The sequence below is a fragment of the Triticum aestivum genome, chromosome 1D (genome assembly GCF_018294505.1).
Source record: "Triticum aestivum cultivar Chinese Spring chromosome 1D, IWGSC CS RefSeq v2.1, whole genome shotgun sequence".
NCBI classification, from domain to species: domain Eukaryota; kingdom Viridiplantae; phylum Streptophyta; class Magnoliopsida; order Poales; family Poaceae; genus Triticum; species Triticum aestivum.
In genome coordinates this window covers 479,042,438-479,063,549 of record NC_057796.1, presented here as the reverse complement: position 1 = coordinate 479,063,549, position 21,112 = coordinate 479,042,438, and the positions used below count along the sequence as shown (strand labels likewise).

The window sequence follows — 21,112 nt, the reverse complement described above, 5'->3', positions numbered from 1 at the left end:
GGGGCATGGGCGTAGTGGAAGAGAATGGGACCAGGAGGGGGATTTGAGTGAGCCGAGGGTGTCGGATTCCTGCGTGGCTGTTGTCCAGACTCCCACAAAGCCCTGGTTTGCTTCCAATTTGCAGGAAAAAGCACGCCCGGACCAGTCGGCGGACTGATATAGGACCGCGTTGGATGACAAAATACGTCCGGCCTGCGCGGCACGAACTTATGTGGGCAGTTTGAGGGTCCGCTTTGGAGATGCCCTAAGAAACACACGCACATGCACACGCCGGCGCACACAAACACCTAACAGAAGAAGAGCTTGTTGGAGTATGTGTTCCACCCAACGAGATTTCGCTAAATCCAACCACTTAATCATCTCATCTCCTAAATAGTTCATCCCTACTATGTTATTTCTCTTGACATGCAGCCTATCCACCTCATCATCCCTGGCCCACTTATGTTACTGTGAAAAATAATCCAACAAATCTTACCCAGTTTTTCTAGTACGGAGCCATCCTCGGGTTGTTTGCTCTCCCGTCTCCTGTAACAGACGAGGCAATCCAAGAGTCCACATAACATAACATGGTTCTTTTATCTCCGCGTCTTCCTATCCTAATCGAGTCGTCCGCTCGTAGCCTCGTACTTCCGGTCTACGTGATCTCATCATCACGCAAAGATGGAGAGCTCGATGTTCCGTCTCCACACCGCGGCGCGCCAGTGCACGCCCACGATGCCTCCCTGGTGCCTCGCCTCGGCTTTGCTTGGCCTGCGACGCCATGCCCGGACGACACCTCTGCATCGGCTTCGCCCGGCCACGGCCATCCACACTCACCCGCGTCGTCGCAGTGCCACCAAGAAACTTGACGATGCACGGCAACAAACCAAGAATTCAGGTCTGTACAAGCTAAATGTTCTTTGTGTCGTTTAATGTTCTCGATGTGTACAAAGCCCGTCTCTTGGTTCGAGAAGATCTGAGGCGACGCTCCCTGACTGACCACATAGCCCAAGAGATGAACGACCTGAATCTTACTCCAGGGCGCCCAGGCTGTGACTAGCATGACTTCCGGCTTAGATCATAGCTCTGTGCTCTTTTCACTTCGTGTCAATCCTTTTCTGTCGCTTTCTACCTTGGTCGGTAAATAACCATGTGCTGTACTGGCAACTATTTTTTATCATGCAGAGGGTCGCAGGTGTCAAGCTATACACGGGACAAACGGTGGAGTTGATTCCTTGGTGATGAACTCCTCTGTTGGCGGCAATGTTCCCGTCAGCAAGGTAAATGGGATTCTGCATGATTCTTTTACCGATTCCTTTTACATTGTCGAATCTAAAGGTCAATGTTATTGTCAAATCTGAAGGTCGCTTTACCTTGAATCAGTTCACATATTCGGATTGAGGTATATGTTCTGCTACAGTTCATTCAGATATTTGCATTGGTTTCTTTCCAAAGAAGTTTTGCTCTTCACTTCCAGGAGCAGTCCATTAATTGATCTCTTCATGTCTATTATCTAACCGCCTGCTACTTTTGTATCGTTTAGCAATTGAAGAGTGCAGAATGGGTGAAGCAGAAGCTTAATTAAGTTCATGAATGGTATCCCAGATTACCCCCTTCACAGTCAGAGCCCTTGCAACATAACCTATGATTTCACATAGTTGGAGAGCATGAATGCATAAGCGGAGCAGTACCCATGGTAACATGTCAAACTTCAAGCTAAGACTGGAATTCTCAAAAAAGAGATTCAAGATGTAACTGTTGTGATTTTCATCATAGTTCTCCCTGTTGCATATTTGTTTCTATCAAAACCATAGCTGGCATGGACACACCTAAACTGAAATTTAACTTTAGGCCATTTATGCTAAATGAAACATATCCCCTTTTTTTCGCGAATACACAAAGCTTGCGTATCTTTTCATTGATAGAAGGAAAGAGAATGACTATAACAACATGCACAACAAATGACATGAACGCAAGGAGGCATGAGCATGGTGCACGGGACAGAGAGAGAGAGAGACGGGCTGCCTAGCCCGAAGAGGGTGAAACACAACTAAACCCACCAAAACTAAAACTAGAGGAGCAAATCAAATCAGCAAGACGTCAAACATCTTCAAGTCCAGCACCGGGACACAACGAGCTAGCAAGATGGCGCCTTCAAGAAGGGGAACGACGTCGTGACGCCGTCGCCATCCGATCCGGAGAACCAGACCTAGGGTTTCCCCTGCTGCTCGACGAGGGGCACATATCAAAGCCAAGGAAGCGCCTCCAGGAAGGGAAACGACACCCGCGAGTGTCGCCGCTGCCAGCATCGGCAAGCCGAGCTTGGATTTCGCCTGGTCTGAGTCTGAGCAATCCCAAAGTCACCAGATCAGGATCTGAAGATGCCGGAGACAACTTGCTTGTCGACCGCTACCTCGAAGGGGGGTGGGGCTGCACCTGTCGCTGATGAAAAACGCGAGCTTTGGAACCGGCATGGCTTGTAGATGGACGGGGTCGGAGAGGCAGTGGATAGAGAGCCAACACGGATGGAAGAATGATGGTCGACGCCACCGGCAACCTGGAGCCGGAAGGGAATGCAGATCCGAGCTGCCGGAGGCGGAGCCACCAAAACGCTGACGAACCAAAGCTGGAAGGGGCGCAGCTGTCGGCGCACCGGGCCGAAACCGTGCCGGTAGGACGCCGACAGAAAAGGACAGTGGAGAACGCAGGTCCATGGAGGCCGGGACCGGAGCGGTGTTGACAAATATCCACCGTGAAGCTTCTAGCATCCTGCCAAAGGATCCCAAGACCACACACGCAGAGGCCTACACTGTAGCTCGGACGTGGCGCCGTCTGGGCGAAGGGTGGCCTGCACCTAGGGCAGGGTCGAGCCGCGGCCACCTCCCCCAAGGGTCGCGCCCGCCCCAAACGGTGACAACTAGACGAGGGGCTGCGCCACGGGGGGCAAGAGGCGGACGGGAGGAGGATCACCACGGAGGCGGCCGTGCCGCTGCGTACGACCGGCAAGACGCGGTGCAGCAGTTGGTCGGGGCGGAGTGGCCGCGGCGTGCCAGATTCGATCTGGGGCCGGGTCGAGGGAAGGTCTCCAGCGCGTGGGGGAGGGGGGCCTCCACCACAGCCATCCTCAAGCACGGCGACGTGATCGCACGGCCGGCCCTCCGGCGGTGGCGGCGCGCGGGAGCCGGAGGCGGAGAGGGCCAGATGCAGGGCAGGTTGGTCGGGAGCAGGAACTCCCGGCGTCGAGGGTTACCCCCGTGTTGCCAGACGAGGGCGACACGGGGGGGGGGGGGGGGGGGGGGGGGGGGGGGGGGGGGGGGGGGGGGGGGGGTGGTGGTTAGGTTTGAAAGATAACTTTATTGGATGTTCATGTAACATTTTTTGTCTCATTACTCATGAGATACTTAGTTATTCGTAACTACCTTATATCCTTCATGATTATGGGTTGTGCAGTCTAGGCTCCAACAGAAAAAGTTCAGCAACAGACTGCATGCTCAGGACCGGACTATGTAGAGGTGAAGAATGATTTACCCATAAGATTAGTTATGTCAAATAACTATATTTAATAGAAAACCTGATCACATGTATAGTTCACATTCTATTATGTTCATAATTATACTCCAAGTACTATGTTCTTATTTATCATGTGCGTAGGACTAAGAGTTCCCGCAAAAATGTGCAGGGTATCATCTAGTTACATAGAAAAGCCAAACACATAAGAGGCCTTGCTTACTGTCCTGGTGATCTCGCGGGTGGGTTCGCGAGATGACCGATGCCACAGGGTGGCTTGAGGTGAGGGCAAGGCTGCAGTGGAGATCAAGGGACGGGATTGGGCAAGCAGCGCGCGATGGTTTACCGAGGTTCGGGGCCCTCGTCTAGAGGTAACACCCCTACTCCTGCATGTCTGATGATATATACAGTATATATGTAGCAGTACAGAGTTGCTCCTGAAGCTGTATCTGAGATTAGTGTCGTGGGCATCCGGCCTCATATCAGGAATCAGGAATCAGGAAATATGTTAGTTGGGAGCCACCCAGCCTCCTCGCCGCTCGAGATTCCTGGCCATCGGATCAGTTTTTAGATCTGTTCTGGACCGTTCGATCTCGCCCTCAGATGATATCAGCCGTCAGATCAAGAAACGACACTGCTATAATGAATAGTAGGTTCCATTCGGTTTCCCTTACTGTTTTTTCTTACTCCGGAATTACTCTGCTGTCTCACTGACATGTGGGTCCCTCGCTGGTGGGCCGCGCCGGTCAGCGGTTGTGGCTGGGAGTGTGCTCTGTGCGGCCCGTCGGCGCCATCCAAAGAAAAAGATCTCATGCCACCGCCGATATTTCCCTGCCCCGCCGAGGGCGTTTTCGACTTTTCATGTTCTGTCCCTGTGCGTGGTGGCCGCTGGTTGGCTCTGGTTCGACAAGGTTGGGGGTTCGGCTGGCTTGCCTCTTCTGCTCCCATTCGCCCTCTTCGCCCTGCTCCCATTCGTTCCTCGAGGAACCCTAGCCGCCGCCCCCGATTAGCCACCGGCCTCCTCTCCGCCATTGCTGCCTCACCCCACCTCCCGCTCTTCCCACTCCCACTCCCACTCGAAAATCGGATCCATAACCATCCGGTCCGGTCCGTCGAAGGGGAGGGAATGGCTACGGCGGCGGAGGACGTGGAGGCGTTCCTGGCGACGTGCGCGTCGTCGGGGGACGCGGAGGACGTGGAGGCGTTCTTGGCGACGTGCGCGGCGTCGGGGGACGCGGCGTACGACGCAGCCAAGGCCATGCTGGAGCGGCTCGATGCGCCGACCAAGTACGCCGACCCCTTCCCACGGCCTCCTCTCCTAAGGTCGCGGCATCCGGCGCCGTCCAGATCCCAGAGGAGTACGTGGATGATTTCGAAGCGGTGGACTTCACTCAGGTGCGCTGTCTGCTCCCATCCTGATTGTGTTTCCTGCTTCGTCAGAGTGGTATGGGAGGCCACTGAAGCCATTAAGATTTTGTATTATGGTTTAGGGGAAGTGGGGGTTCAATTTTAGAGCAATTTTATGTTTTAGAGCAATTGCCCAAGCAGAGCACATAGCATCTGCTGTGTGCTCTGCTTGGGCAATTTTGTGCATGGGAAATTCATAGACTGATTATGTATGCCATGTAGTGTGTTGATGCTGCTCAGGGTCCAGTCATACCTAGAGTCCTGACTTTGGTTTTCTCACATGCCTTCGTTTCACATTATCTTGTGTAAGCACATCCGTGCAAAAGGTTGTGTGGGTCTCTTTTTTATGATACTGTACTGAACATCATATTAACTTCTATGATATTGTACTGAAGTGCTAATCATGTGAGTGGATATATAGTTGTTTTAAGCATCAGTGAGTATTATTTATCCCATAATTCTGCACATAATTTTCTGTGCTATGTGGTAGGTTTTTCTGAATGTTTGCCATTTTACTCTAATATGATCTCTTACTTAGGTTGGTGCTGTACGGCTTGGTTGAGATCAAATTCAACGGAGATGGCGGTTGTCAGGCCTATGGGATTCGATTTTCTGTTTACTTTTTGAGAATGGCATGTTTGGTATCCAGTACAAAACTTACTCTGCAAGTACTAACCTCTTTCCAAATTTGGTTCCTTCTTACAGTAACTATAAAAATGATTTTAATTGCTAGATATATACATCTACAGAACTGGTTCTATCTCTTTTTAATGTTGTTACTGGAGAAGATGAAGAAAAAAACTTGTCAGATCCTTTGTTCTCACATTAATGTATTTTTATTCACAGCTTGGATCTCATTGGCTCATCATGAGATATATACTGGATATGTCCCTATGGATTACAGAGAATGTCTTAAGAAGATGCCAATGTCAGTGCCTGCTCCTTTTCTACTATTTATTTATCAGTAAATATTTATTAATTAGAGTGGAAGGATGAACTCTTCTAACTTTTGTATGCTTATTACTGAACAAACTAGGAATGGAGAGTGGGGTTATCATGTTATGCTGCAGGCTGCCACGGACTTGGTAAGCATGATTCTTCCTCACCTTGTTATAGTACCAACCTGTCGCACCTGTGTGTGCATCCTCAAGGTGTCTATGTGGTGCATATAGTACACGATTGACTAATAGTAATTTAGTTTTGACTTCGGTCATATCAGAATAGTTTTATGAATGAACTATTGCTGGTAAGCTCCTCTTGCTCTTCTATTGCCTAGCTTTATTTAGTTTCCAGCATCAAGGAATGGTGCATTCTAAAATAAGAAAACTGAGAATTTGCAATGGTTGCTGGTTAGGTTCAAGACATGGAAACGTTAACAGTGTGTTCTCTGCCGAGATGTTAACTGAACTTCAAAAGAAATCAGTTGGTTGTTTGTCTAAAATTATTTCAAACCTGAGAACTTGGGGTTGCTTAGAGTTAGATATGTTGTAAAAGGTTATCGTGCTGCTATACTACTGATGAGTCACAAATGGTCAATAAATATTTTCATGGATCTTATCGACTGACTCTAATTAGCATTAGTAGCATATTTATCATTTCCTTAATTGTTAACAATATATGTAATGCTCACTCTGCTTTTGAAGGTTCCTATATATACACTAAGAAAGGCGGTGCTTCTTTTCTTTAGCATGAATCTGCTTATTTGTCCATGCCTTTGCACTGGCTTGGGGTGGTAGCATTGTTTACTGCATGATTACCAATGGAATCATTTGGGCTAAGAAAAGTATTGTCTTTTGATCTCTGATGCGACCATTTCCTGATATTAATTAGTGATCACATGGTTTCCTTGTCAAATTTTATGGCAGCTACAGGGCTGGAGGCGGCATTCGGGGTTGGAGATGGCAGGAGAAGCAGAGCTCCCTTGTGCCACTCTCTCTACAAAGGTGATGCTTGCTCCCATTCATGGCTTGGTTTGCTAAATTAGTTGGACTCGTGATTAACTAACAGTTCTTACATATATGTGTTTTCATTAAGAAGAATAACCTACCATGGTAGATTAGTTGATCCAGGGCTTAAGTTATATACCAAAATAATGCTGAGAGTTCTGTCAGAAGTACCTTGAACCTTTTTATTTTTTTTATATTCTGTTTTGACACTCATTTAATGTCATTTGCAGTCTGAAGTAGAAAAATATCATAAAGAGCTTGATGACTTCTATCATTATTGGTCATAGTATATTAAAGGGTGTTTAGGTGACCAATTAGGAAATAATCAATTGTGAGTGCTTAATATGGTTACAGCCTGTCATATAAATTACCAAAATGTTCAGAATTGGGATGTGTGAATGCTCTGTCTTTTCAGTTACATAGATTCATTATTCAGTCCTCAGGCCATCTACTTACTGGAATAGGCAACAAATGGAGGAGGGTAGACTATAGAAACTGGTCTAAGGTTGCAAAAGTAGTGGGATGAACATCACTTAGCAGTATACAACTTCATGACATATTCTTAGGTTTATACTTGATTATTTGCATGATTTTGGCTGCTCCCAACTCTGTTCTTAGCTGAAGGTTATTCATCAAAATTCATGGACATTGGAGGACATATTTATATGTATAGTAAGCCTTTTATTTTCTGGGTGATATTTACCAACCCGTCCACCTGAGCATGATGCTGCCACTGCTCTCCCTGTCAAGGTCGCCCCTCGGAGCTACTCCTGATCCACCAGTTGGCGCTCTCCCTTTGTAGGGAGGCAAGGAGCACCGGCAGATCGAGTCCCCAGTGTTTTCATCTAGGGCTCTCGACGAGGCAGATCGGGCCCCAAGTCGTGATCTTCATCTCGTGATGGCCCCGTCGGAGCTCTGCTGCCTGGAGCTCCACTCCGTCGAGGTTCCAGGTCACCCCGTCTCTCTCTGACTGTTGCTCCTCCCGTCTTCGGAGCTCATGTGGGGGATGTTGTATGCTCAAGGAAGGATTGGTTGGTTCATTTGGTAAAAAAATTCTCAACAAAATCACATGTACCAAGATACTATACTGATCCAGAAAAGGTTTTTGCAACATTAGGGGGCTATATGCAGAAGATACGTAAAGCGTTTCCTTATCATGCTTACTGTCACATGTTTCCTCTTTATTGGGTGATTGTTAATTACTTAATTATATCTTTTTGATTCAAATTGATGTAACAGTGTTTCTGCAAAATTGCCTTTCGACATGCTCTGTCTGTATCACCTGTGTATATATATGTTTATTTGGCTGCTTGATGTTTCCCCAGTCAATCATGTTGAAAGGGTTCTTCCAGTCGTACGAGTAAATTAAAATATGATGAAAATATATAAGTTTTGGTTCTACTGTACCCTGTACCTTCCAGTTTAGGTTACTAATGTGGTTGGTTGATGTTTATACTATAACAGATCTTACTAGGTACATGCTAACAACAATCCTCTTTTTAGCATTGAAGGGTGTCGATGGGAGAGCGACTATCAGAAGAAATTGGTCAAAACTTTGTGACAACAGCAGAGCTTCCAAAGCATCATATATGTGTTGGAAATATGCCCTAGAGGCAATAATAAATGGTTATTATTATATTTCTTTGTTCATGATAACTGTCTATTGTTCATGCTATAATTGTGTTATCCGGAAATCGTAATACATGTGTGAATACATAGACCACAACATGTCCCTAGTAAGCCTCTAGTTAACTAGCTTGTTGATCAGCAGATAGTCATGGTTTCCTGACTATGGGCATTGGATGTCATTGTTAACGGGATCACATCATTAGGAGAATGATGTGATGGACAAGACCCAATCCTAAGCATAGCTCAAAGATCGTGTAGTTCGTTTGCTAGAGCTTTTCCAATGTCAAGTATCTTTTCCTTAGACCATGAGATCGTGCAACTCCCGGATACCGTAGGAGTGCTTTGGGTGTGCCAAACGTCACAACGTAACTGGGTGACTATAAAGGCACACTACGGGTATCTCCGAAAGTGTCTGTTGAGTTGGCACGGATCGAGACTGGGATTTGTCACTCCGTATGACGGAGAGGTATCTCTGGGCCCACTCGGTAGTGCATCATCATAATGAGCTCAATGTGACTAAGGAGTTAGTCACGGGATCATGCATTGCGGTACGAGTAAAGAGACTTGCCGGTAACGAGATTGAACAAGGTATTGGGATACCGACGATCGAATCTCGGGCAAGTAACATACCGATTGACAAAGGGAATTGCATACAGGATTGATTGAGTCCTCGACATCGTGGTTCATCCGATGAGATCATCGTGGAACATGTGGGAGCCAACATGGGTATCCAGATCCCGCCGTTGGTTATTGACCGGAGAGGCATCTCGGTCATGTCTGCATGTCTCCCGAACCCGTAGGGTCTACACACTTAAGGTTCGGTGACGCTAGGGTTGTAGAGATACTAGTATGCGGAAACCTGAAAGTTGTTCGGAGTCCCGGATGAGATCCCGGACGTCACGAGGAGTTCCGGAATGGTCCGGAGGTGAAGAATTATATATGGGAAGTCCAGTTTCGGCCACCGGGAAAGTTTCGGGGGTTATCGGTATTGTACCGGGACCACCGGAAGGGTCCCGGGGGTCCACCGGGTGGGGCCACCTATCCCGGAGGGCCCCATGGGCTGAAGTGGGAAGGGAACCAACCCTTAGTGGGCTGGGGGGCCCCCCTTGGGCCTCCCCCTGCGTCTAGGGTTGGAAACCCTAGGGGTGGGGGGCGCCCCACTTGGCTTGGGGGGGGGGAGCCACCCCCCTTCCCCCTTGGCCGCCGCCCCCCCTTGCAGATGGGATCCAGGGCCGGCGCCCCCCCTCCCAGGGGGCCTATATATAGTGGGGGGGAGGGAGGGCAGCAACACAACAGCCCCTGGCGCCTCCCTCTCCCCCTGCAACACCTCTCCCTCCCGCTTGTGCTTGGCGAAGCCCTGCCGGGATCCCGCTACATCCACCACCACGCCGTCGTGCTGCTGGATCTCCATCAACCTCTCCTCCCCCCTTGCTGGATCAAGAAGGAGGAGACGTCGCTGCTCCGTACGTGTGTTGAACACGGAGGTGCCGTCCGTTCGGCACTCGGTCATCGGTGATTTGGATCACGGCGAGTACGACTCCATCAACCCCGTTCACTTGAACGCTTCCGCTCGCGATCTACAAAGGTATGTAGATGCACTCCTTTCCCCTCGTTGCTAGTATACTCCATAGATGGATCTTGGTGATGCGTAGAAAATTTTAAACTTCTGCTACGATCCCCAACAATATGTGCCTTTACCTTCAATGCTAAAAATGCATCTGTTGCTCACTGTGTACCCACTTTTTAGAAGATCGATTACAAAGTTGCACTCATGTCGAGTGGCTATCTTTTGTGATCTTACGAACGCACTGAAATCGGTTCTGCCTTGTAGTCTCGTGATGATATTGAGCAATGTTGTTTCGCTACTATCACAATTGAATATTTCTTCTTCGTTTTATTGTTATCCTGTATGAATGTGTATGCTAAGCCTGGATTCCTACTGACTTGGTATTATTTACTTGATCTAAACATGGGACCGGCATCCTCGCGCCAAGACGCGATATCGATCTAGTATGTGTGAATGTGTGTGGGCATATGAGCCCGTGTGAGCAAGTGGGCATGTGGCTGAGCCTGTATGAGGCGTGGATGGATGTGTGCTTTTATGGTGTGGCTTGTCCCCTTGGCCAAGTCTATGACTTCTTGGCCAAGGGAATGCCTTCCTCTTCAAGAAAGTGCTCCCCTGGGTCACTTTATACACTAGTGTTTATGGACAAGTAGCACTGTACATGATGTCGCGTATGACGAGTGAACTATGTATACTTTATCAGCAATAGTGGTCGTGGTATGGCCGTCACGTCTGCACAGGTCCAACGGGACGTCTTAGTTGACTTGGACAGAGAGAACCAGAACAGGGAAAACCCGGACAGGGAGTACCCGGCCAGACTCAACCCAGCCAGACTTAGCCAGCCAGGGGGCACTCCCCTAGCAATGTTTTGGAGCGTCGTTCGCCATCTTGGGCCTACCCACACTTACTCACAATTAAGAAAAAAACTCTCCACTAATTAGCCTTGGAGAAAATCGGTCCTTCACGTGTTTCTGGACAAAATGTTTTAGTAGCCATTGGAGCAGAAAAAGTCTCCATCCCAACTCTTGGCCTCTTTATTCTGCAGAACAACACACCATTGATTTAAAAAAAAAATATTATTAGAATGTTTCAAATAGCAAGATCTATTGAATTAAGCCGACGTTATAGTTTGTTACCGAAATCTCGGTCAATTTTTGTGCAAGCTATCATTATTATAATTTTCAGGACACCAAGTGCTATTTGTGTAGATTCTCTAATGCACATATCTTTCGATGCTACATCGGGCAACACACATTCTACGTGACAAAAATAAATAGAAATATGTTATGCAGTGTAACATCTAATTAAGAAAATTAATAGGAACAATCAAATGGTTGTGTATATATCATGTAGAAATGGACTATTGATCTTGTCCATACCCTTACATATTTGCATGAGCCGTTTTGCTTCTCTTTTATATACCGCGTGCCACACAATGCAAGAGAAAAATGGCGCAACAATCAAATCCTCCAGATCTGAGCTAATTCGTAGCTAGTGTTCAGGTATGATTTCTCATGATATTAGGGGAAGAAAACATAGTGGTGTCAACCGACGCATATTGCAAAATCATAGTTACATTTGAGACTATAATTAAGAAAATTCTAGAGCTCGACATTTCTAGTGTTATCTACAATAGCCATGAATGTAAAAAAGAGTAAGGCTTAGATAACACCATAAAGAGTTATAGAATATAGAGATTTGTAATTGCATGAATAGGATGATGACACTTGTCATACATCTAACAGAGTTGTATACATAATAAGGAATGCTAATCTAACTAAGAAAAACCAACATATTCTAACACAGAGGACCAAAGGGCTCCAAAATGGCATTATTTAATTTTAGAAAAGTGTGTGGGTGTGTGTGTGCGCACACACACACACAAGTTTATTGGAGTATGTGGTCGACGCAATGATATTTCACAAAATCCGATCACACAACCATGACCTTGGGTAGAAATGCCATACACATAAGCACTATCCGCCTTAGGCTCTCCACTGATTAGCCCTGGAAGCCGGTCCTTTGTGTGCACAAAATGTTTTAGTCACCATTGTAGAAGAGATACTTTACATCCCATGAAGGCTTAGGATCTTTATCCTGTAAGAACAACACAACATTGGAAAAGTAAAAAAATGTTATTAGAATGTTTCAAATAGCAAAATCTATTGAATTAACTCAATACTACTATTTCTTACCAAAATCTCGCTAATATCTGAATTATCAGGACACCACGTGCTATTTTGTTTAGATTTATTATCTCTAGTGTACATATCTTTCGACTCTAGATCCGAGAACACACATTCTGTTTGACAAAAAGTGGAATCTGTAAAAAAGGGAAAATATGTTAAGCATCATAACATTTATTAAGAAAATTAATATGAATAATGAAATGGTTTTGTGCATATCATGTAGACATGTACTATTAATCTTACTCATACCCTTAAATGATTGCATGTACATCACTGAATGACTGTCTTGCATGTCACTAATTGGGGGAGGTTTGACCATTGGCTGGACATTCATATTATGGTTCATGCAAACAACTCCTTGTGTTATATAAGTCTCTGAAAAGTTTGAACTAGACAAAGGTTGCATCATTGTAGGAGAAGCCTGCACACACATGTTATTCGCATGTTACGAAAGTGAGTTTATGACAATGTTGGAGTGAGTAAATGATAATGGTCTCCAAATATATTTGTAGTAGTGTACCTGTTGCTGAGACAAGTTCGGAGATGACGACAATGATGCTTGGGGAGGTGTTAATTTCTGATGCTTTGTTTTAGGATTGCCCCTACGAAGAGGATCGATGTTCATCCTATGTTTCTGTAATTTTAATTCATGAAATAATGTTTATTGGACAATAATGACAGAAATGATATAGTCTTGGTAAAAAAAAAGTGTATGCAAAAACTAAATAAGAGAGGAGTATGGCTAGCTTTTCGGTACATGATTTTCCACACCCAACACATGCTGATGCTCTCACTGTAGCGACTTTGTTTAAAGCAGCATTTGAAAATCACCACAAAAAACTGAAAATAATCTTAATTGAATCCACTAGATATTAGTTCCAGGATAAAATGACTACATTTGTAGTTTGCACCGAAAAACAAGGAGAGGCTAAGAAGACATCTTTATATCCCTTTCATAGAGCAGACAAATGAACCATTTTGGACGAATTTTACCCAGCCACATAAAAAAAATCTCAATTATTCTTATCCACATTTTCTAGTCGGTTTATGTGAGCCTGATGCACATTTCACTTGTCGCAATTGTACTTTCTATAAAAAGAGAAAGAAGAGGACTATATCATCATCTTTGAATATGTAGAAAAGGTATAGTCCAATTACCTGAAGGTGGCTGGCAATGTTCTCTCTAGTTAGTGTAGAGTCATTCATCAACTTAAGTATTTTCTTTGGCACGGCATCTAAGCAAACATTCAAAAGAAAACAAGTTACCTTATAAACACTAAACAGAGTTACCAACACCACATGAAAAATTAACGGATGCTTTATTGTAGATGCCCTCCCTAATTTTATTGAGATCCTCCATCACTATGGGTCCATAGCGGAGGCCAGTTTTCGACATAGCTGTATGACGTGAAACGAGAAATGTCAGCATAAATAAAGTAATGAAGAGCGGAACATTTGTTACATGAACCATAATGATATTGGTATCAATTTTGAGGCAATCTTACCTTCCCACATGCATAAATAGATGGTGTTTTATACACAAACATAATGTCTAGCATGTAATTTTGATGACTAGTTCCCATAAACTTCTAATATTGTGAAATTATTTCTCATGACAAATCTAGTACAGCATGGTGACCCAACAAATCTGAATACAGTTTTCATATGCCAAAAGTCAGAGCTAGTTATATCATTTTGACTACACGTTTTCTAGAAACACCACCTATCTATGGATGGATAGCAAAGACAGTAACCAGTCATCTAGTCATAGTATTGTCACCGACCAGTCTGAATACATTTCCGTATGTTAATAGTCAAAGTTAGTTATATAAGTTGGACTACACGTTTTCTAGTACACCCCATCTCTACCACCTTTCTGAACTAAAATTAATAGCCTTAATCTAAGTAAATGATATTGATGCATGCTATGCCATATGAAATACTCTATTGGAACGAGGCACGTGTTAACTAAACTGATGCAAATTAACCAAAAGGGCATCTAGAAAGTGGGTTCGTAAGTAAATTTATCTATGTATTTGTAGGCCCTATGTTACCGAGTTCTTTCTGTTTACCGAGTGTTTTTCGTGCGGTACTCATCCAGGACCCTCTTTGCTGAGTGCCTGCAGAAAGGAACTTGGAAAAGACCGAGACACTCGATGTACATGGTTTTTCCCGTAGTATATATGTAGCATAGTGACTTCATCGGAAGTTGGAACTCTAGTATTCCCTCCGTCCTATAATATAAGAGCATTTTTGACACTATATTAGTGTCAAAATTATGGGACGGAGGGAGTAATGTTTTGTTAATGCCAACGCAGTGCGGCTAGTGGTATGTCAATGGTTTCAAAATGAAAAGAAAAAGCTCCCAATCATCAGCAAGTATTTCCCCTCAAACCATCATTACCTATGTTGGCCACATGCACGACTTGTACGTCCGCTCGACGAGTACTTTCCGTCAAGACGATCACGTACGGAGCAGCCGCTAGCTAACACAAGCTAGACAATTGGTTCTGACGAGACGCGCAAGTATACAAACCACGCGATCGATCCGTACTCCGGTGGAAGATACGTACCATGGAAGCAGGCAGGCTACTACTAGGTGGATTGATTTTCACCTACGTGAAGCTAGCTAGCACATGCACGTACGAAGTCGCCGGCTTGATCGATCGATTCAATCTCACCTAGCACAACACGTGAACACGAGGCGCCTGAGATTTGTTATTGCTTTTATATCTTGTACAAATGTTGCAGGGATACATATAGGTATATATAACAGCCAGCCGTGGCTAGCAAAACTAGTCCTATACCCATACGGTGACGTGTTCCTGTCCAAACCGGACTAGGACTCGTGGTTAATTCCAACAGACTAGGGGGTGGCACACCCCTTACATCATTTTTTTTTGCAAGTACTCCTTAAATCATTGGCTCGCTTAACTGGCAGCTAAGCTATGCTACATAAGCCCGTTTCAAATATAGAATAGAACTACTCCTGTATATATACTTCAAAGAAGAATCTGGTGGCAACATAGCTCGAAATCGTCTACTGCTTAACTCAAACCAATTGCCTCAAAAGTCAAAACCGCTATCTCACCATGGTTAGATGAAACGCAACATGGCAGACTTAACTAAGCACAAGATCCGACTACCATATGCATCGATCAACGCACATATCTTCTTATTATTTATTCTTAATTAACTAGGCTGAAACAAGCATGATTTATGTTGTTACTTATAGTGCAAGCACTTGGGTCAATGTTTTTTTTTCAACCGCCCCCCCCCCCCCCCCCCCCCCCCCCCCCCCCTTCCAGTTCTAAGTTTTCCACTACGTACTTAGCTCAAACCGGTGCTCGTAACGTTGTCAAATTAATTATATGGTAGACTTAACTAAGTAGAAACAGATCCAATATAATTACCGTGTGTGTCGATGTGCATCTCGCTGATGGCACAGTCCAAGAGCTCGAAGGTCGGCGCCGGGCTGTAGCGCAGAGAGTACACGTCGACCAGCACGGCCTCGAACTTGTGCCCCCCGCGGATCTCCCAGCGGATAGATCCAGTAACCAAATGCTCCCTGGCCTCCGTCGGAGTGAGTAGCGACCACGAACGGATCAACGCCGTGGCTCGGAAAATAACCTGCAAAAAAGAATGCGTGTTGTCCTGTTAAAAACCAAATCATTTCTGCAATTCCAGAGAGCCCACAACAAGGCGCAGACTCCTACGTGAATATGTCTCGCTAATTCGGGCTCTATCCCGTTAAGCCATGTACAGCTAGGGCCCCTGCTTCAGTGTAAATCGGGTGCTGTCACCTTGCCAACCAGGTGCATCGCCGGTCCCGGAGCCTCTAAGGGCATCTTCAATGGCAACCCACAAAAATTCTCCCGCATCTGCCCGCGAAAAGGGGATCAGTCCGTGGACACAGATGTGGGGGGACGATATCCAGCGCTATCCGCATACATTGCCAACTTTTTTTCAACAAATCGGATGAAATTCATGCAACCACGATCGGATTTCATACAAACATGACGGATTTCATATAAACATGGAGAATTTCATTACATTTCGAACATTTAGCGCAAAAAAAAGACCCGCCCCTAAACCTATCCTATGGCGACGATGCCTGGTGTCCAAGCCCATGTCATCCTCCATCCGCCATCTTTATGAGCACCGGCGATAAGTCCGACTAAGTGAAGGTGCGGTCTCCGGCGAGGAAGAGTAGAACACGGGAGACGGACCAGCCCACATGGGACACAAGGCACCGCCGCCTCCCGTGGCCTACTCATCCTCAGAGGAGTCCGCGAACTGTCCGTCGCTGGTAGACGTGTGGTCCACGATGGAAATGGTGGCGCCGGCGCTGTCTTCGCCTCACCGGGGCTGCTGATGGTTCGGCGGCGGCGTGTAGAAGGCGCAGCTGGCGTTGTTCTCCCCCGCAATCACCTGCAGCTGCGCCTCCATAGCAGCGGCTTTAGCGCGAACGGTGTCGTAGGTGGCACGCTGCTCTGCCACAAAGTTGGGGTTCGTCGCGGCCATGGCCGCCACTGCCTCCTCGCTCGCGCGCCAGCTGGTGTTGCTCCAGAAGAAACATGTTGCACAACTATTCCTCTTGCACCTGCTGGAATGCTGACAGAGGTGCCAGCACAGGCTGCACCTCCACCATGATGGCATTGAAGTGCACATGCGCCCGCTCCATGGTGACGCCAACGTGCACAGGAGGCGCGGGGGCCAGGGCGGAGTCGTCAGAGCCCATCTCCATCATGGTGTCGTCCTCGTTGTCGAAGACCTCGGGCGAGCTATCCGGCAAGCCGGCCTCGATCCGCCTGGAACGACAGCTATGCCAGGCGGCGGCAAGGCCGGCATCCACATGCTTCATTTCCGGCGAGACTGTCTCGCAGTGCTTTCCCGCTGGCGGTCATGGCGGATGTGGAGGAAAGAAGGAGGATGTGGAGCGGATGTGTTGTGATGTGGAGATAGCACGGAGTGGCTGCCCTTAAATAACGGATTCCGGTTAGGCCAGGCGTCAATGCAGGACGCCGGAGTGGGTTTCTCAACTAGCGAGCCTGGTTAATGGCGGCATATGGACGGATGGGGAATTGTACGGGCGTGGTATATATCCGTCCCGTCCCATCAAGTCACGCATCTCTGGCATTGAACAGGCACAGACACCGGAGACGCGTCGCGGGCGGCTCCCTCAGTCGGCGCGCCACTTCAATGGTGGAGGCGGTGAGAGGTCAAGTCCGCCCTGAGCCGTCTTCAACGTTAATGCGGACAGTTCGCACCAGGTGGGAACGTGCGTGGGCGAGGAAGAAGGGTTTTTGGTGAGCCAAGGCGGTCAGAAGCGGGTTTGGGATCGGTCTGGACTCCCACAAACCTCCCCATGTTTGTCTCCAGTTGTAAGAGAAATCGTGTCCGGACCGCTCTGCAGACTGATACAGGACCGCTTTGGATGGCTTCCGCGGTCCGAAGATAAATTTAAGGGTCCGCCTTGAAGATGCCCTAATAAGACGAAGTACACAAAGATAAATGGCCTGGTGTCGACATGCAACATTCACATCTAGCAGCATGACAGCAGATCAATTTTCTTTTCTTTTCTGCATGTGTTTTTTCTTTTTCTTTAGCATGGATCTATCTCTCTGATCAACCAGGAAGAGATCGTTTGCTACGGCAACATGACGAGCCGTTTTGATGATACGATAAAGGGTTTTCACCGCTTTATATTATAAAGCAACAGCTGAGCATACAACTATCGATACAATAAAAAAGAAAGAAGAAAAAAGAAATAAGAAGGCGACAGAGGGATACAAGATGCTACCGAACAACAACAGTCCTGACTACACCTAGAACCAACTAGGACATCGAGAACCCCGGCAACTCCAGGACATGTCGCCAATACGCTCATGAGAAAGGAACAACCTGCCACCAGAGGAAGAGCATGGTCGTCAACTCCCATACCGTTGCCCGGCTATCCGTCTCGACAAGCTGAAGAGCTCACCCCTGAGCCCGGATGGACTGGGAGAGGACGACAGCACGACCACCACGTTTGCAAAGCCACTCCGATTATCACCACTGCATCCAGCCACAACCATGAAGATCACCGAACATTGTCGAGCAGGAACAACTAAAACGAACGCCGGCAAACGACCCACGCCAAAGCCGTGACCACCACTCACCCGTCCCAAGACGGCGTCTTTAGGAAGAAAGCGATGGCAAGGCGCCGTCGCCACCCAGTCTGAGGGGATTTGGGGTTTCACCCGAGACAAGAAGAGGCGGGGGGCGGGGTGAGTGGGCTAGGACTCGATGCCGACTCTAAGAAGTAGAACGACAATAGAGAGCCGCCAACATCATGGCTACCGCAACCCGCCAAGGGTTTCCCCCATCCGTAGCCCACCCCCTGACCAACCACAAACCGGCCACAGGAGGACGCCGGCAACAAGGTCGGTGTGGGTTCCCAGTGAACGCAGAGGTCGCCGTCTTCAGATCAGTCCATGGGCGCACGAGGCCGCCCATGACCGAGATCTGTGCTCACTACCGACTCACCGCCCATACCACCAAGTCCAGCGCTCGGAACCATCGGCACGACCTCCCCCCGCCATCGGGGAGGGGCACCCTCGCCGGAGGAGGCCGCCGCCACCGCACCTGCGCCACCCGAACTGGAGGCCGCGCCGCCATGCTACCTGCTCTGCCAGCCGCCGGCCAGGGCAGGGCGGGTAGCCCGTGGCCAAGGCCACACGCAGCCCCCGCCGCTAGATCTGGCCGGATCCGACGGGCGCGGAACCCCCACAGACCCACAGCCACTGCGCCGCAAGAGCACGCCCGGGATGCCACGCCACCAGCCACGCACGCCGCCGCCCCGAGTATCCGCCGCCACACCTCTGCGCGCCCAAGTTGTCCCACGCCAGGCTGGGATGGGCGAGAGGAGGGGGAACGGGGCCTCGCCGCCGCCGGCGGCAAGGGGAGAAGGAGGTAGGGAGGGCGCGGAGTCCCGGCGGCTAGGTTTCCCCCCATCGCTCCCGGGAGTGACGCGGGGAGGGGCAGCCGTTTCCGTGTTTTTAGGAACTATTTGGCGTCTATTAGTGGTGCTCTACTTCCGCCTGTTATTCCTTTCGCTTGTTTGTTTGTTTGCTTGTTTTATTAATGATTTCATCACGGTTGTAAAGCTGGGGATGTACAGCTAGCTTCAGTTTCTAGCCTGCCGTCTCGCCTGCTTGTACATTGTAAAACAGAACCGCTGCTCTCCAGTGACTGAATGATTATAAGCTAGTAGTATTTGGGAAAAAAATATGTACCAAACTGTTCTGATCTGAACTGGTGCACAGCTCATATGTATGTCTTCTCCTTTTCTTCTTCTTTGGTATATATCTGGAATGCTGTAATTTAGCAGAAACACATTTCTATTTCCTTCTGGAATTGCGGGGAAACAAATACAAGTACTAAATGTCGCAGATCGGTCTTGTTCAACCAAATGTGTTCTCTCCAGGGTGCAACTTTCACCCTGTTTTTGATGCATCGGCCGGGTGTCTATTTGACAGGAATACTTTGTTTCCTGCGGGGCTAGGAAGGAAAATTGCCCGCCACAAACAAGGCTTCTTCGATGTAATCTGTTTAAGCATTCTGGTTCATTTAATCAGTTTATAAGCCATTGTGCTTCTCTTACAAAAATAAATAGATGGCGGAATGAGGACCACATCAACTCCTCAGAATATGAGCTCATATGGAGCCGGTGTTTAGGTAATGATTTCTCAGGATACCACGGGAAGAAAACAGAGTGGATGTCAACTGGCGCGTATTGCAAAATCATAGTGACATTTCAGCATATAATTAAGAAAATTCTAGAGATCGATATTTCAGGTGGTATCTACAATATTCATGAAAATTCTAGAGGTCGATATTTCGGGTGGTATCTACAATTCTAGATGTAAAAAATATCTAGGGCTTGGATAACACCATAGAATGTTCTAGAATAGTGATATTTTGCGACATTTAGTACCAAACTGTTCTAGCCACCTCCCCTTCGCCTCCTCCCCCGCCGCCGCCAGCAGCCGTCGTCGGGCTTGCCCGCTCGGCGGTAGGCGGCGGCGGGGGCTTCCCCGCGCACCCGCCAAGGCCTCTGGAGAGTCCCCCATCCTGCATCGGGCGCCGCCGCCCGCGTCTCCCATGCTGGCCGCCGAGGCCGGCCCTTTGCGGCGGCCGTTGACTCCGGTGTTGTCACCCCGCGACTTCACCTGGGACGGTGCCGCCCGTCAGATCCGGCCGCCTCGGCCCTGGGATCGGAGCCAGATCCTCTGATCTGGCGGCTGGTGGGCCGGGGTTCGCCGGATCCGCACGGATCTGGCCGGCGTGGCCTTGCCTCTTTTTGCGATGTGGTGAATCCTGGTGGCGGCGGTGAGGGTCTTCCTCCATGTCTCGATGGGATGTGTGCGGTGGGTGGATGCCGGGGCGGCGGCCTTGGGCGGTGTGGACGGGGGGTGGATGGACGGCGTCTTGACCGCGTGGGCGGTGAGTTGCCGGTGGATCTCCTTTGCGCTGCAGGCTCTTTCCCACTGCACTTGACGGCTTACGATCGCGCCCGTCGGCCTTGGTGCGTTCGCGGGGGCTGGTTGAGGTGGCATCAGAACGGAGGAAACTCTGGGTGACTCGTTCATCCCGACGGTGGCGACGACCAGGGTCGCCGTTCTCCTCCTTGCAGGCGCCGTTGAGGTCCCTGCCCTCCACCCCGACACCATGCCCGGGTGAAAACCCATAATCTCCTGCGATTGGGCGGCGGCACTGCGAGTGTCGTACCCTTCTTGGAGGCGCCTCCTGGGGCGTTTGGATGCTAGGTTAGAGGAACTGCAGGCGGAGAGGATGGGACCAGTGGCAGCAGGTGGTGTCCGCGAAGGAGGAGTGGCGTAGCATCTGGC

General features: G+C 48.2%; 1 protein-coding gene and 1 long non-coding RNA gene across 2 annotated transcripts; one reads left to right on the top strand and one right to left on the bottom strand.

Annotated features, from left to right (window-relative positions):
* Positions 1-567: 567 nt before the first annotated feature.
* LOC123177172 (uncharacterized) lies at positions 568-1,699 on the top strand. The gene is made up of 4 exons (XR_006488800.1): positions 568-877; positions 1,165-1,259; positions 1,343-1,381; positions 1,523-1,699. It is a non-coding gene; the product is annotated as an uncharacterized lncRNA (long non-coding RNA).
* Positions 1,700-12,072: 10,373 nt separating this feature from the next.
* LOC123161140 (putative two-component response regulator ARR19) lies at positions 12,073-14,941 on the bottom strand. The gene is made up of 6 exons (XM_044578991.1): positions 14,626-14,941; positions 13,380-13,619; positions 12,742-12,855; positions 12,471-12,642; positions 12,228-12,355; positions 12,073-12,129 (listed from the first exon to the last, which is right to left on the bottom strand). Exons 2-6 carry the CDS (start codon positions 13,425-13,427, stop codon positions 12,073-12,075), a joined length of 519 nt encoding a protein of 172 aa, XP_044434926.1. The 5' UTR covers positions 13,428-13,619; positions 14,626-14,941.
* Positions 14,942-21,112: the final 6,171 nt, after the last annotated feature.